Source organism: Neopsephotus bourkii, unplaced genomic scaffold (assembly GCF_033783945.1).
Source record: "Neopsephotus bourkii isolate Nb327-2 ecotype Australia unplaced genomic scaffold, CSIRO-AGI_Nbou_v1 NB_1330, whole genome shotgun sequence".
In the NCBI taxonomy this organism is placed as follows: Eukaryota; Metazoa; Chordata; class Aves; order Psittaciformes; family Psittacidae; genus Neopsephotus; species Neopsephotus bourkii.
In genome coordinates this window covers 43,951-59,591 of record NW_026901810.1, presented here as the reverse complement: position 1 = coordinate 59,591, position 15,641 = coordinate 43,951, and the positions used below count along the sequence as shown (strand labels likewise).

Genomic DNA, 15,641 nt, shown 5'->3' with positions numbered 1-15,641 from the left:
GGAAGGGAAGGGAAGGGAACAGCCAGCACTGTGCTCTGCACCGGGCCCTCCACACATGCCCCACCTTCACACGTGGATGTGCAAGGGACACTCTTTCCGTCTTGAGATCCCTCTTCTTCTAGTGTTTCAGTGCCGTTCTCAAGGGCACTGGGCTGATTTGTTGTCACGGGTAAGTCTGGTGAGAGATGCAGCCTCTCATCAGTGTGACACCTAACAGAGGGCATCGTCAACCCCGCTGTCAGCAGGGAGGTCGAGGTTTTGTTCTCTGTGGCCTCCTCTTCCAGCAAGGAGAGCTGTCCTTGTGGAGCACATGGTTCTGTTCCTGGTGCTGAATCCTGCTGTGTCACTTCCTCCTGCTGCTCTTCAGCAGCTACTGCTGGCTCCTCTTCATAGGTTCCATGCTTTTCTCTATGGGAATAAATCCACCAGCACGCAAGAAGTGCCAGCGCTCCAGGTACGGCAAATGGGACGGAACTCCGGAAGCATAAAGGCATTTTAGAAAGTCTCAGCAGTTCTGCCTAGAAGGAGAAACAGAAAACATGTTACAATAGCCACAGGGGAGGGAACAGGAAGACTCAAGTTTCATAAATGCCTTGAGGTACCTCTAGTAGTATGAACAGGCTTGTTTTCCGTTTGCTTTTTAAATTCACACCTCTGCTCTACAGAGACCACAGAACGAGAGCCTTACCTAAGACCAGGGATCTCTGGACATTTCTCACCATTACAGTCACCAGTTTCACCTTACCCCTCCTTTCCACTCAAACCCCGTTCACCTTCTTTCCCCTGCCTCCCCTTTGCTACCCACAGGGACAGCATCCAGCACTGCAGCCTCTCCAGCAGCAGGCTGGCTTCAGAACAGTTTATTCCACATTAAATTCCCTACATGGAGAGCTGCTGCTCTGGCTTTTGACTCCAGAAAGTGTGTGAGCCCTTCCCTGCCTGGACACCCCTGGGACTCATGTGCCAGCCATGCTCCTCCATCTACAAGCCTCATCTAGGTTCTAGGAGGCAGGGCTGAGAGGCCTTTCCATTTCCTCCATATGGGGCTAGGAGTATCCATATATGACAAGGGACCTCCATATGGGACCACAAGCATCCATCTAGGGCTTAGGGCTGAGGGACTCCATATGTAGCTATGGGCCTCTATATGAGACCAAGGACCTCCATGCAGGACCAAGGGCCTCCATATGGGACTATGAGCTTCCATATGGGGCCATGGGGTCTCCAGACAGGACCATGAGCATTTACATTGGCCTGAGAGTTTCCATATGAGGCCATGAGCTTCCATATGGGGTCATGGGCTTCCATATATGACCAGGGGCCTCTGTATGGGACCAAATGCAACTCTATGGGATCATACATGCATCCATATGACACTGAAGACTTTCCCTATAGGACAGAGGGCATTCATATGGGGCTGAGAGCATCTCTGTGGGGTCAGGAGCCTCCCCGTGGGGCTAAGGACCAACCCTGATGGGGCCACAAACCTCCATAGGGGACTGAGAATATCCATCTCTATGGTGCTGGGGGCTTCCCTATGGGGTTCAAGAGCTCCCTATGGGGCTCAAGTCTTTCCTATGGGGCTGAGCCTTCCCTATAGGGCTGAGGCTTCCTTATGGGGTTCAGGCTTTCCCTATGGGGCTGAGGCTTCCCTATGGGGCTGAACCTTCCTTATAGGCTGAGCCTTCCTTATCGGGTTCAAGCTTTCTCTACGGGGCGGAGGCCTTCCTATAGGGTTGAGGCTTCCCTATAGGGCTCCACCCCACCCCATATATCCCTTTTGCCACCCCCATATCCCTGGGGAGGGGGGTGTAGAACGGGACGATACAATTCAAGGCAATAAGGGGTTGCAGGAGCCCCTCATTTGGGGGCCAAATCCTTAATAATAACAATTAATAATATGCTAATTAATAATTAGGCTCTTCTAGCACTTTATTCCCCTCCCCCTAAATTATTTCCTCGTGGAAACCAATGGGTCTAACCCCCCCTTTATAAATCACTATATTTGTATAAATGGTGCCTTTCCAATCCTAAATCTTGCCTTTTTCTGCCCATTTTATTCACAGGGAGGGGCCTCACTGTGATCCCCTCCGACTGGGCCCTCCCCAAATCATCCCCCCCATTGTGTATATTATTTTCTATGTCCCCATAACCTTATTTAATTCCCCTACCCCCCGTTTTGATGCTGATGGGAAGAAAAATGCTGCCCCCCCCTCCCCACAGTGGTTTGTTCCATAAGGGAGGAGTAGAAAAGGGGGCTTGCAACCACTTTGGGGATGGGGGGTCGAAGCCATTTTGGGTGTTGGGGCTCCCCCCATTTTGGGGTGCTGAGATCCCATCTTGGGGGAGGTGTCCCCCATTTTGGGTAGGGGGGATGCCCTCTCCGTTTTGTTCCCGATGAGCCCGCCCACAAAAGGGGCGTGACTACGACGGATTGGGGGGGCTCTGATAGGCTGGGCGCGATTGGGGGGCGTGGCTTTATCCAGTGGGCGGTACCAAGAGGCAGAGCGACGGGGAGCACACCGGGGTGCGCGGGTGCGCTCAGTGGAAGCGAGCAGGGATTCTGATGCTGATGCATGACTTTTAGCGTTATAATGGACCAGATTCCTTTGGGAACACCGTTTTCTGCCCCAGCGCCACCCCCTTTGCTGATCCATGGAAGCAGGGAAGCCCGGAAGGAATCACTTCATCTTCATTGCAGTATAAACGGGGAATCACGTTAGGAGTCCGTGCTGCCTGGATGCTATCGGAAATGGAGGGGAGGGAATGGGACGGCGGAGGTGATGCCCTTCAGTCTCCGGAGCTCCTAGGTCCAGGTTTGTCTCCGCCGTCCTTTTCCCTAAGGAAAACTGCGCCGTTCCTAGCGGAAGAGCGCCCGCAGGCGGTATCCCAGGCTCCGCTGCTCCGGTGTGCTCCGGAGGATGAGCAGGGTCTGAGCTGTCAGGGAACGGAGGCCGGGATCGCCCTCATCCGGCACTGCTTCCAGGGCTGTGATCCAAAGATACCGGGATGAGCCCCTCCATAGCCCCCAGCATCCCCCCAATCCCTGCTCCCTCCTCACCTCTGCAGATCTCCTGCAGCTTCCTTGGGCTTTTCCCTCGTAGAGGCTGCGCAGCCAGTCCTGGGCACAGGAATCCATTGGGATCCATCAGCATCCATTTGGATCCATCAGCATCCATCAGGGATGCAGCGGTGGGGACCGGGATTGGGACTGCAGGGGCTCACCAATGAACCTGACGGCTGCCTCTTGCAGGGGGACCTGAGCATCCTGCAGGTACCGCAGGCTCTGGTGCAGGTATCCTTGAGCCCTCTTCCTGCTCCGCTCCAGCTGCAGAGGGAATGGGATGCTACAGAACTCCCCCATTGGCTGCAGCAGTCCCAAGGCTCCCTTTCCCATCGGATGTGGGATGGGCAGAGCGGTCCAAAGGGTTCCAATGGGAATAGGGATGGATACAGGGCCCATACCAAGCACTGCGCAACCCTCCACGTCTGCCTTGACTCCAACAGGCGCCGGAGCTCTTCCCATCCCAGGAGCGTCGCCGCAGCAAGGAGAGCTTCCCAGGAAGCCTGCACAGGATGGGATGGGAGATGGCACCTTGGGGATGATCCCACCCTCAGGAACAGTGGGATACGGGTGTGTGTGGGGGGGTGTCCGTACCTCGGCCACGCTGCAGCTTCGGTCGCTCATGCGCAAGAAGAGCGGGAGCAGCAGATCCCAGGTTTCGCTCCTCATCCTCCTCCTGTCGCTGCCAAGCACCGACACCAGCAGGGACCGGAGCAGGCGGATGGAGAGGAGCCGGAGGTGGCTGCATCCCTGGAGGCAAGGAGGAAAAGGGGGGACTTGGGCAGATCCTGATGGGATGCGAAGCCCTGGAGCCATCCCCATGCGAGCTCCAAATCCCTGCAGGGGCCCACACAGCCCTTACTGCATCCAAGAGGGGCCGGAGGTCCTGCACCAGCCCCACGGCAATGGAGCTGGCCTCCTTCCTCGGTAGGTAATTCATCACGTTCCATATGGTCATCAGGGCCTTTATCCTGAGCTCGTCCTCGGCATCCTGGAGCCCGCCCATGATGTGGGGCAGGAGCCACTGCAGTTTCCTTGCCTGCAGGAAGAGATGGGGGCTCCTTGTGGGGAAGCCTTGACCCAAGGCTGTGGTCACCAAGGTCATGGCGAAGAGGGGTCCCCATGGCCATGCCCTGCCCCATGTCCAAGAGGGCTCCCCATGACCCATGGAAAAGAGGATTCCCCATGGCTGTGCCCTGCCCCATGGCCAAGAGGGTTCCCTATGACCCATAGCCAAGATGGTTCTCCATAGCCAAGAGGGCTCCCCATGGCCATGCCCTGCCCCACAGCCATGCCCCGCTCACCAAGCGAGGTTGCTCTGACAGCTCAAAGAGGATTCTCATCAGCATGGACGCTGTCACCAGGCTCTGGAGGTCCTCAGCACCCTCAGCACCACCAGCACTGGAGGCCATGGGCTAAAGGCAAACACAGGCATTGAGACCCCATCGAGCCTGCAGGGTTCATGGGACTCATCAGGGCCCTTTGGGACTCACAACCAAGGTGGGGATGGAGGTGTCCCGGGTGTCCTGGAGCATCTCCAGCAGCTCCCGTAGGGCCTCCAATGTCTTGGATATGTTCAGGAACATCTCCCACATGGCCACGCCAGCGCTGGAAGGCAGGGCACTGAATCAGCGTGGTCCATGCATCCCATGGGATGCCCAATGGGGGTTAGTGGTGGTGCTCCCCATGGGGTGGGATGCAGGGACCCACTCCTCAGGGATGTCATAGCATCATGGAAAGGGCCTTAAGATCATGCAATTAAAACTCCAATGCCATGGGGTTGGATGGAGGGACCCAATCCTCAGCATCATGGAAAGGGCCTTAAGATCATCCAATTCCAAACCCTTGCCATGGGTCTGGATGGAGGAACCCGATCCTCTGCATCGTGGAAAGGACCTTAAGATCATCAAATTCCATCCCCAATGCCATGGGGTGGGATGCAGGGACCCACTCTTCAGCATCATAGAAAAGGCCTTAAGATCATCCATTGCCATGGGTCCTCGGGTCTGGTGGCCATAGGGACCAAGCCCTCAAGGCTGGTACCTGTCTCTCAAGGGCACGTTGAGGACCATGCTGATCAGCAATGCCCTCGGGTGCTTGCTGGCCATCAGGATGAGGAGCGCGTCCATCCTGCCCCGTGTCGCTTCTCTTCTGCTATTCCGCAGGCATTCATGGATGCTCCTCACGACACTTGGAATCTGGAAGCAGGAGCAGGGGCAAGGATGGTGCTGGGCCTGCATTCCCCATCCCTCTCTGCTGCATCTTGGTACCCAGGACCCCTCCTAGGTTTGGGATGGAGGAGGAAGGACCAAAGGGGATGGGAACGCAGCCATGGGGCACCCACCTCCACCAGCCAGAAGTCGAGGTTGCTCATGACCAGCTCCAGGATGTCCTCTGCCACCCTCCTGTTGAAGATGCTCGAGTCCTTCATGGCCTCGATGATGATGCAGACCATGTCTGTCCTCTCCCATGGATAAAGGGAGCCTACAAACCTCTATGGAGGAAGATTGGGAGCATGGGAGGGGCGTTGTCCCTGCTTGGGAAAGCATCCCACCATAGGGTCCAGCATTGGGGTGAGTTCCATTACCATGGTGAGGTATTGGCTGTTTTTTTCACCCCATCTCAGCTCTTCCGCTTTATGCTCTGGCTTTGGCCTTTCTGAAGAGCAAAGGGGACACAGGAGATTCAGTGGGATACAGGAGAGTCAATGGGATACAGGAGAGTCAATGGGACACAGGAGTGTCAATGGAATATGGAAGAGTCAATGGGACACAGGAGTGTCAGTGGAATATGGGAGAGTCAATGGGATATAGGAGAGGCAATGGGACACAAGAGATTCAATGGGACACGGGAGAGTCTATGGGATACAGGAGAGTCAATGGAATACAGGGGAGTCAATGGGACACAAGCGAGTCAATGGGATACAAGAAAGTCAGTGAGACACAGGAGAGACAATGGGACACAGGAGATTCAATGGGACAGCGGGAAGTCCATAGGACACAGGGAGGGGTTGGGGGGAGCCCATGATGGCCTCCAGTACCTTTCTGCTGCAGGAGGTACTCATGGAGGCTGCAAAGAGCATCCAGGGCCAGGGAGCTCGTCTTGTCCTTGGCATAGCGGAAGAGGAGGAGGTGGCCCAAGAGCTGGCCCAGGAGAGGCACCGGGAGCTCCTGCGGGGAGACAGGGCTGAAGAGGCTGCTCCAGGTCAGGTGCAGGTTTTGGGGAGGGAGGAAGAACTTGAACGAAAGGTGAAGGACCCAAAGAATGAGGAGGAGAGAAAGCAGAAAGAGAAAGAGGAGGAGAAGGAGAAGGAGCTGGAGCTGGAGCTGGAGCAGGGGCAGGGGCAGGGGCAGGAGCAGGGGCAGGGGCAGGGGCAGGAGCAGGGGCAGGGGCAGGAGCAGGGGCAGGGGCAGGAGCAGGGGCAGGGGCAGGGGCAGGCAGACGCAGGATGCTCTGCAGGTCCCCGTCTCCCCGTGCAGGGGTCGCTGCCGACCGCCCCGGTCCTGCCGGGTCCTTACCCTCAGTGTGCGGTGGTGCCACAGCAGCCGGGCCAGGGCCACGATCCTGCCCAGGGCCCTCTCCCTCACGACGGGGCTGGGGGAGCCGCTGAAGCGCAGCAGGATCTGGGCAGGGGGAGAAGCCGCGGGTGAGCCCCGGAGCTTCCATTGCAGCTCCCGCTGAGCATCACCGCGGGGCGGGCAGGGGTGGAGGCAGCGGCACGGGAAGGGATGCAGGGGCTGAGGGCTTGGTCCCCTCGCTGTGGGTGATGCCCCGGCCGCAAGGACCAAGGCACTGCCCCGCTTCCAGGGCTGGGCTGGAGCTGGCGGTGACAATCAATGCCTCAGCACTGCCCCTGCCCTGGGGCTGCAGGGGCTTGGGGTCCTTTCCAATCCAGCCCGCTCTGTGCTGCTGTGGTTGCGGTGTACGGGTACATACATGTGAATAGGGATAGAGCCATAGAGCTGAATAGATACATGGTGGGTCTAAATACCATAGAAATATCACAGAAAAATAATTATTATAATTAGAGATACAGATATATAAATATAGATCTAAATAAAAAATAAATATATGGATATATTAAACAGATATACATACTATAAATATCGATATTCATGCAAGTAAATATTAAAATGAAATTATAAATAAAATATTAATATAAACGTCTACACTAAAATATTGATATTAATATTAACATCAGTATTAATGCATCAATATCAATATATCCATAGACTTAAATATTGGTATTAATATTAATATATTGCTAGTATTATTTCATTACTAATAATTATGAAAATAATATAGATGTACAGATATAAGTATAAATATACGTAGATATCTAAATAGATAAGTAGATACAAGTATAAATTCATATATAAATCTATATACATACATACACACACGTATATGTACATATATTTACATATATACACCTATACATACATATACATATGTATACATATATACACACATATATATATACATATCTATATTTATATCTATAACAGACAAGTTCCTCCTATAAGACCTCTGTATGCAACAGTTCAGGGCAAGGGAATTTCCAGAACCAGCCCATGGGCCCCAGCAGCCTGGTCCCAGCCCATGGGGCCAGGAAGCAGCAAAGACCCCATCCCGGGGGGCCTCAGCCTCCTCATGTGGGGTCGCCACCCCCTGCAGCCCCCGTGCTCCAGGAGGGCCTGGGGTTACCCAGGGGAGGGGGACCCCATGGCTCTGGGGGGCGCCATGAGTGAGGAGCAGCCCCCATGCACCCCGCTCCGCACAGGCCAGACCTGCAGGATGCTCTGCAGCTCCTTGCCGGCCCTGGGGTCAGGAGAGTTGAGCACCAGGCTCTGGAGCATGTTATCCATGGACTTCAGTGCCTGCAGGGACAGAGCAGAGCCTTTGGGTACCAATGGGGCTTCAACCGCAGGCATCCCCCAGCTCCAGCACTCCAAAGGGAGCTGCGGGCTCCTGGAGCACCTTACCTGCATGTAGAAGTAGATATCCAGGCCCGAAAACTCCTCTTTCGGAGGCAGGAAAAAGACGCTGTTGCAGCAGGTCTCTAAGAGGCGTCTCCCTTGGTCCGCAAGCCCTGACTGCACTGAGCTGCAAAGGGAAGAAGGCGCCAGTTGGATGCTGGTGATGGGAGCAGTGGGGTCCCCAGGAGGGATGCGCAGTTGGTACCTCAGTTCCGCTATCGCATTCATGGCGAGATGCCGCACCTCCGTGCGCAGCTGGTCCATGGGCTGCTCTTGGAGCAGTGTCTGTAGAGCACAGTGGGGATAAGGGACCTCGAAGTGCACCAATGCTGCCCTCACCGGGGGCTGGAGGCCTTTGCCCAGAGCATCCCCATGGGGGTCCCTTCACCTGGATGGTCTCTGTGAGATGGTTCTTACAGCAGAAGACATCCAGGCCCTCCTGCAAGCCGCAGATCCTGGCGATGCTCAGCAGGGAGTAAACGCTCTCAAGGAATCCAACCTTGTCACGCTCAGTCTGGAACCAGGGGGGATGGAGGCACAAACAGAGGGTATGAGAGGGGACGGGGGTACCGGAGTGCTAGGGGTGAAGGCAACAGCACCCATCAGCATTGCAAAGTGCTCACCCTGGTTGGGGTGCTGACAAAGGCCTCGATGCGCTCCACGTTGTCCCGGTCCACTACATACATGGGTAACCAGCTGGCATCTCATGGAGGAAGAGGAGAGGTTTAGAGAGCAGAGGAAGCTCTGCCCCCCACCAGCATCCAAGGAAAGTGGTGCTGGTCATAAAGTCATGGAATCATAGAATGGGTTGGGTTGGAAAGGACCCGGAGATCACCCATTGGGTTTTCCAACCCAACCCATACTATGGCTCTACGATTCAGTGTCACCAAGGCTGTGTCCAACGTGGCCGTGGATGGAGCATCCACCCTGTGCCAGCACCTCACCCCCTCCACATGGAACAACTTCCTTCTATCCAAGCGGAGCTTCCCCTGTTCCAGTCTGAACCCATCTCCCCTTGTCCTGCTCCCATACCAACACTCACCAGCCCTCAATGGCACAGGCGGGGATTCCTCACAGGGCTCTAGTGAAGAGATGCTCCCCTCAAGAGCCTCATCCCTCTCCCAAGCCTGCCGGGGGGATCTGGGGGCTCTCTCCATTATCCCGCGGGATGCAGGAAAGGGATCGGGATAGCGAAGGGGAAAGCTTGGACCAAACACAACAGGGCTCGAGCTCAGAAGCAACCCACTGGCTCCTTCGTCCTGCTCTTTCCTGTCACTGCCTGCTCCCCTGAGCAAAGCATTCAAGCAGGGTGACCCGAATGAGGTCACAAAGGGCCATGTTTTGACCCGTTGCCATGGTGACCCAGCTGGGTTCTAGACTGAAGCTGTGGGAGAGCCTGCTGCAGGGCCATGGGCTGGGGCTGTCACCCAAAGCAGCACCTCTGCACCCCAACATGCTGTGTGTGGGCACCCTTCCTTATGGGGCTCAATAAAGATGGGGTTTGGGGCCATTTAGGAGTACCAGCAGTGCTGGGAGTGATGGAGATGCCTGGGGTTGGTTGCGTTTTGGGGTACCATGGGTTTTTGAGGATTTTAGGAGCACCATAGGGCCTGGAAGGGATGGAGATGCCTGGGGTTAGTTGGGTTTGGGGGTACCATGGGGTTTTGGGATGGTTTAGGGGTACCATGGGGATGGGAAGGGATGGAGATGCCTGGGGTTGGTTGGGTTTGGGGGTACCATGGGGATGGGAAGGGATGGAGATGCCTGGGGTTGGTTGGGTTTGGGGGTACCATGGGGATGGGAAGGGATGGAGGTGCCTGGGGTTGGTTGGGTTTGGGGGTACCATGCAGTTTTGGGGTGGTTTAGGGGTACCATGGGGAGGGGAAGGGATGGAGATGCCTGGGGTTGGTTGGATTTTTGGGGTACAAGGTGGATTTTGGGGTGGTTTAGGGGTACCATGGGGACTGGAAGGGATGCAGATGCCTGGGGTTGGTTGGGTTTTGGGGTACCGTGTAGTTTTGGGTGGCTTAGGGCTACTGGGATGGATGGAGATGGCTGGGGCAGGGTGAGTTTCTGGGTAGCAGATGGGTTATGGGATGCTTTGAGGGTACCAGGAGGCACACCATACATAATGCCGCTGACTCCTTTGAGAGTTCACAAAGAACTAGTCTCGAGGAGAAAAGACAATGCAGGAAGAATCGCGCCCCACCTGTTCCACCCAAGGAGACCTTCTGCTGTGCTTTCTGTAGCCGGATTTGCCTATCCCACATTGGGCTTCTTAGTCATCAGCGCGCTTGTAGTAAGCGTGGGTAAAAGCCCTTCCCAAATCTTCGTTCGCGAAGTCAAGCCATGATGATGATGATGATGATGAGGGTACCAGGGCTACTGGAGGCAGTGGGAATGTTGGGAGTGATGGAGATGCCTGTGAGTGAGGTGAACCAGGACCCTCCTGTGAGGACATGGAAGCTGTGGGGCTGGGGGGGTGGCAGAGCTGTGGAGTGGGCATGAGGCCCCATGGGTCTGTGGTGGCCATGGAGGGTGCTGCAGCAGCAGAGCTGCTGCAGGTGATGGAAGCCCCTTGAAGGAAGCTGCTGAGAGCCAGGCTGAGAGCACTGGGGCTGGAGAAGAGACCTCTGAGCAGCTTCCAGTGCCTGAGAGGGTCACAAGGATGCTGGAGAGGGACTCCAGTGCCTTGAAGAACCAGCCCCATCTTGCTCTCAACAGAGAGCTCCCCATCTACAGCTTGCAATTGAGCGTGGTTTTGATTTCCACCTTACAATTCCCCCCTTGGAGCCTCGCAGCATGCAGGTGGGCCCCATAAGCCTCATCTCCTATCAGTTTCCCATCTCTAATGCTGAAAGCCCATTGTGAAGAGCAGCACTGAACCACTGAAACCCTCGTAGGCTCCAAACACAAATCAATCTGTTCCAAACAGATTCTTTAATCATGTCCAATTGAACAGTCAAGAGTCCCAGTCCAGTTCCTCACAGCAATCAGTCAAAGCTTGGAGAGTCCAGCCTCACTGCAGTTCAGTCACTCACAAGGGGATGGGGTGGAATGGGATGGGAGGGGATGGGGTGGGATTGGGATGGGATGGGAAGGGGCCGGACAGAATGGGGTTGGGATGAAGAAGAGAAGAGAAGAGAAAAGAGGAGAGGAGAGGAGAGGAGAGGAGAGGAGAGGAGAGGAGAGGAGAGGAGAGGAGAGGAGAGGAGAGGAGAGGAGAGGAGAGGAGAGGAGAGGAGAGAAAGAGAAGAGGAGAGAAAGAGAAGAGGAGAGAAAGAGAAGAGAAAGAGGAGGATGAAATGAAATTCAATGAGATTACTTCAAATGAACATGAAATGAAATAAAATAAAATTAAATTATATGATACAATATGAAATGAAATGCAATTAAATTAAATCAAAGTAAATTATGATAAAATGTAATGATATCACATAAAATGATACGACATGAAAGGGAAATGAAATAAAGTGATATATAATAGGATAGGATATTATATGGTATGATATGATAGATTGTGACATGATATAAAATGTGATATGGTATTACATGATAGAATATTTTTGAGATGATGGGGAAAGAAAATGAGGAGGAGGAGAAACGAAACCAAATGCAATGAAATGGAAATGAAATGAAATTATATGATCTGATATGACACTGTAACATGATGTAACATGATATAACATGATAAAACATCATATGTTACATGATATGATACAAGATATGCTGTGAGATGGGGAGGGTGAAATGAAATTAAACAAAATGACATCGAATGGACATGAAATGGAAATAAAATGAAATGAAATGAAACGAAATTAAATATACTCATATGATACGGTACGGTATGGCACGGCATGGCATGCATGATATGCTATGATAGAGAAGATACGCTATGATATGCTTTGATAGGGTTTGCTATTCTATGATATGCTATAATACGATGTACGATATGGTGGTGTGGTATCGTGTGGTATGACATGATCAGATATGATAGATTATGATATGATAAAATGTGATAAAATATGATATGATATGAGATACGATGCGACATGACATAATATTTTGGAGAGGAGAGAAAATGACAAGGATGAAATTAAATTAAATGCAATGAAATGGAAATGAAATTATATGATATGATGCTATAACATGATGTAACATGATATAACACGATAAAACATCATATGTTACATGATATGATACAAGATACACTAAGAGATGAGGAGGATGAAATGAAATGAAACAAAATGACATCAAACGGACATAAAATGGAAATGAAATGAAATTAAACAAAATGAAATAGAATCAAATTATACCATATGATACGGTACGGTACTGATAGCGGAATAGACTCCACAACGTCGTTAAAGTTGTAAAGTAGGTATGCTTTATTCAGCTGAAGACGCACGGGGGGTTGGTCCTCCAAAAGGCATGCGTGTCTTAGTGCCGTTTTTCTTCTACATTTATCCTGTAAAGTCATACGTATTCATATTCTATCCCCGCTTCGTATTATAAGGAGCTAAAAGGCTCTCCACACATGCGCAGTGCCTCCTGCTGGTCTTGGGCAGGGGTCTTCAGATGAAGTAAGTAGTCTTCCTCTTGTGGGTAGGGGTCTTCAAGATGAAGTAAACGAGTCTGCCTCAGGATTGAACTTTTTACCTCTGGTCCTCTCGCATGCTCTTTAGGAGCTGGATGGGTCTGGTCTATGTCTAACTGGTTTAATGAGCTATTCCCTGCGTTAGGAACTTTATCTTAGTACTGCCTGATAAGGCACCTGCTGAGCTTGTCAAGCCAGCTATGACTTAAGCAGTACTCCCTGTACAACCCCCCCATTCTCCTCATTAGGAGGTTCTGTTCTGGTGCTGCCTGATAAGACATCTGCTGAGCTCGTTAAGCCAGCTATGACTTAAGCAGTACCCCCCTGTACATTTTGTCTAACCCCCTTGTACAACCCCCCTGTACACAGGCCACATCAGTTTCAGTACAGCATGGTATTCACGATATGCTATGGTAGAGAAGATATGGTATGATATGCTTTGATAGGGTTTGCTATTCTACGATATGCTGTAATATGATACATGATATGATGGTGTGGTATAGTGTGGTATGATATGATAAAAGATACGATAAGATACGATACGACAATGTTTTTTGAGAGGAGAGAAAATTACAAGGATGAAATGAAATAAAATCCAATGAAATACAAATGAAATGCAATGATATATGATATGATATGACGCTGTAACATGATTTAACAAGATATAACATGATAAAACATAATATGGCATATGGTATGATACAAGATATGCTATGCTATGCTTTGATAAGTTATGAGATGCTATAATACAATCTATGATACAATATCATATTCTACAGCATATGATGAGGGGAGGAGAGATGACATGGACTGGGATGGGATGGAATGGAGTGCATTGGGATGGGATGGGATGGGATGGGATGGGATGGGATGGGATGGGATAGAATGGGATGGATTGGGATGAGATGGAATAGGATGGGATGGGAAGGGATGCAATGCGACGAGATGAGATGAAATGGGATGTGATGAGATGTGATGAGATGAGATGCGATGAGATGAGATTCATTGCGATGCGATGGGATGAGATGCGTTGAGACTTGAGATGATGTGAGACGAAGTTGAAGTGGGATGAAGATGAGCTGACCTGTATGATGGCACACACGGAGATGAGGTTAGGATGCGATGAGATGGGGACACCCCCCCCACCCACCCCATTGTGATGAGGAGGAAAACGCAGTGGGGGAGAGCAGGGGAGGATTTTCCACACACCCTTGGTCAGGAGTTGTCTTTCTGCAGCTTTCTCTCTGCATCTGCTGAGGTGCGGGTACCACCAATGACCCAGACACAGCGACGGCCCCGCTTTGATACCCGGCTGCGTTCCGGAAGCGCCGCTGCTCTGTGACGTCATACGCGACGGGTGACGTCACACCCAGGCAGCTTTGGGAGCTCAGGTGCCCTGAGGTGGGAATGTGAGCAGGAGAGCTTGAGCATCTTCCTGCATTTACTGTGCTTTGATGGACCCATCCCTGCAAGCAGCCCCAGAGCTCTTCCTTGGGCATTTCCAGGTGGACCTTGGCAGCGGAGGAGCCTCCAGCCCCTTTGCCATGGGAAGCCCCATCCCTTGATGGACACCGTTAATGGGGGAGCAGCCCCAGCATGCAGGGATGGGGATGCAGCAGGATTAGGCTCAGCTCCTTGGGGGCTGACCCATTCCCCCATCACCCCTATTCCCCCCATACCCCTATCACCCCTATTCCCCCTATTCCCCATCACCCCATTCCCCCATCACCCCCATTCCCCCCATTCAGGAGCCTCCTGAACAAGCCCAAGAGCGAGATGACCCCGGAGGAGCTGCAGAAGCGGGAGGAGGAGGAGTTCAACACGGGCCCGCTCTCTGTGCTCACGCAGTCGGTCAAGAACAACACCCAGGTCCTCATCAACTGCCGCAACAACAAGAAGCTGCTGGGGCGCGTCAAGGCCTTCAACAGGTCCCCATTGTCCCATTGGGGTCCCCATAACCCATCCTGTTGGGAGCCAGCACCCCCCTCATCCTCCCATTGTCCCGCTGGGGTCCCCATAACCCATCCTTTTGGAGCCAGCACCCCCCTCATCCTCCCATTGTCCCGCTGGGGTCCCCATAACCCATCCTCTTGGGAGCCAGCACCCCCCTCATCCTCCCATTGTCCCATTGGGGTCCCCATAACCCATCCTCTTGGGAGCCAGCACCCCCTCTCCCATGTCCCGTTGGGGTCCCCATAACCCATCCTCCTGGGAGCCAGCACCCCCCTCATCCTCCCATGTTCCCCTTTGGGGTCCCTGTTGTCCCATTGGGGTCCCCATTGATGTCCAACCTCATTGGTACCCAATGTGTTCCCCTTTGGGGTGTCACCCCCCCCCCCCATGGCCTTGGGTCCTGCTTGCTCCGGTGCCCCTGGTCCCCATCTCTCCTCGTGTTCCCCTTGGAGCCATGGATGGATGGATTGGGGGGGGGACCCCAATCCCTATCCTCTCCCCCCAGGCACTGCAATATGGTGCTGGAGAACGTGAAGGAGATGTGGACCGAGGTGCCCAAGAGCGGCAAGGGGAAGAAGAAGTCGAAGCCGGTGAACAAGGACCGCTACATCTCCAACATGTTCCTGCGCGGGGACTCCGTCATCGTGGTCCTGCGCAACCCCCTCGTAGCCGGGAAGTAGGGATCAGCCTGCATCCGGGATGGGATGGGATGGGATGGGATGGGCCGGGATGGTCCCATCTGCCGTGGATGAACCCCCTCGGACTGCCTGCGAGCCCTCGGGAATGGATGGAGCTCCCCCCTCTATCAGATTGCAAAGAACGCACTGGGATTCACTGGATTCATTGGGATGGGATGAACCCCCTGGATTCATTGGGATCCCCATTGGGATGGGATAAACCCGCTGGATCCCATGGGATCCCCATTGGGATGGGATGAACCCCCCTGGATTCATTGGGATCGCCATTTGATGGGATTAACCCCCCCTGGATTCATTGGGATCCCCATTGGGATGGGATGAACCCCCTGGATCCCATGGGATCCCCATTG

At 53.1% G+C, this 15,641-nt stretch overlaps 1 protein-coding gene and 1 long non-coding RNA gene across 2 annotated transcripts; both read left to right on the top strand.

The window, feature by feature from the left end:
* Positions 1 to 3,916: 3,916 nt before the first annotated feature.
* Positions 3,917 to 5,495, top strand: LOC133219229 (uncharacterized). The gene is made up of 2 exons (XR_009727383.1): positions 3,917 to 3,991; positions 5,230 to 5,495. It is a non-coding gene; the product is annotated as an uncharacterized LOC133219229 (long non-coding RNA).
* Positions 5,496 to 14,358: 8,863 nt separating this feature from the next.
* On the top strand, positions 14,359 to 15,285 carry LOC133219228 (small nuclear ribonucleoprotein Sm D2). Its single transcript, XM_061366398.1, has 2 exons — positions 14,359 to 14,568; positions 15,099 to 15,285. Exons 1-2 carry the CDS (start codon positions 14,417 to 14,419, stop codon positions 15,271 to 15,273), a joined length of 327 nt encoding a protein of 108 aa, XP_061222382.1. The 5' UTR covers positions 14,359 to 14,416; the 3' UTR covers positions 15,274 to 15,285.
* Positions 15,286 to 15,641: the final 356 nt, after the last annotated feature.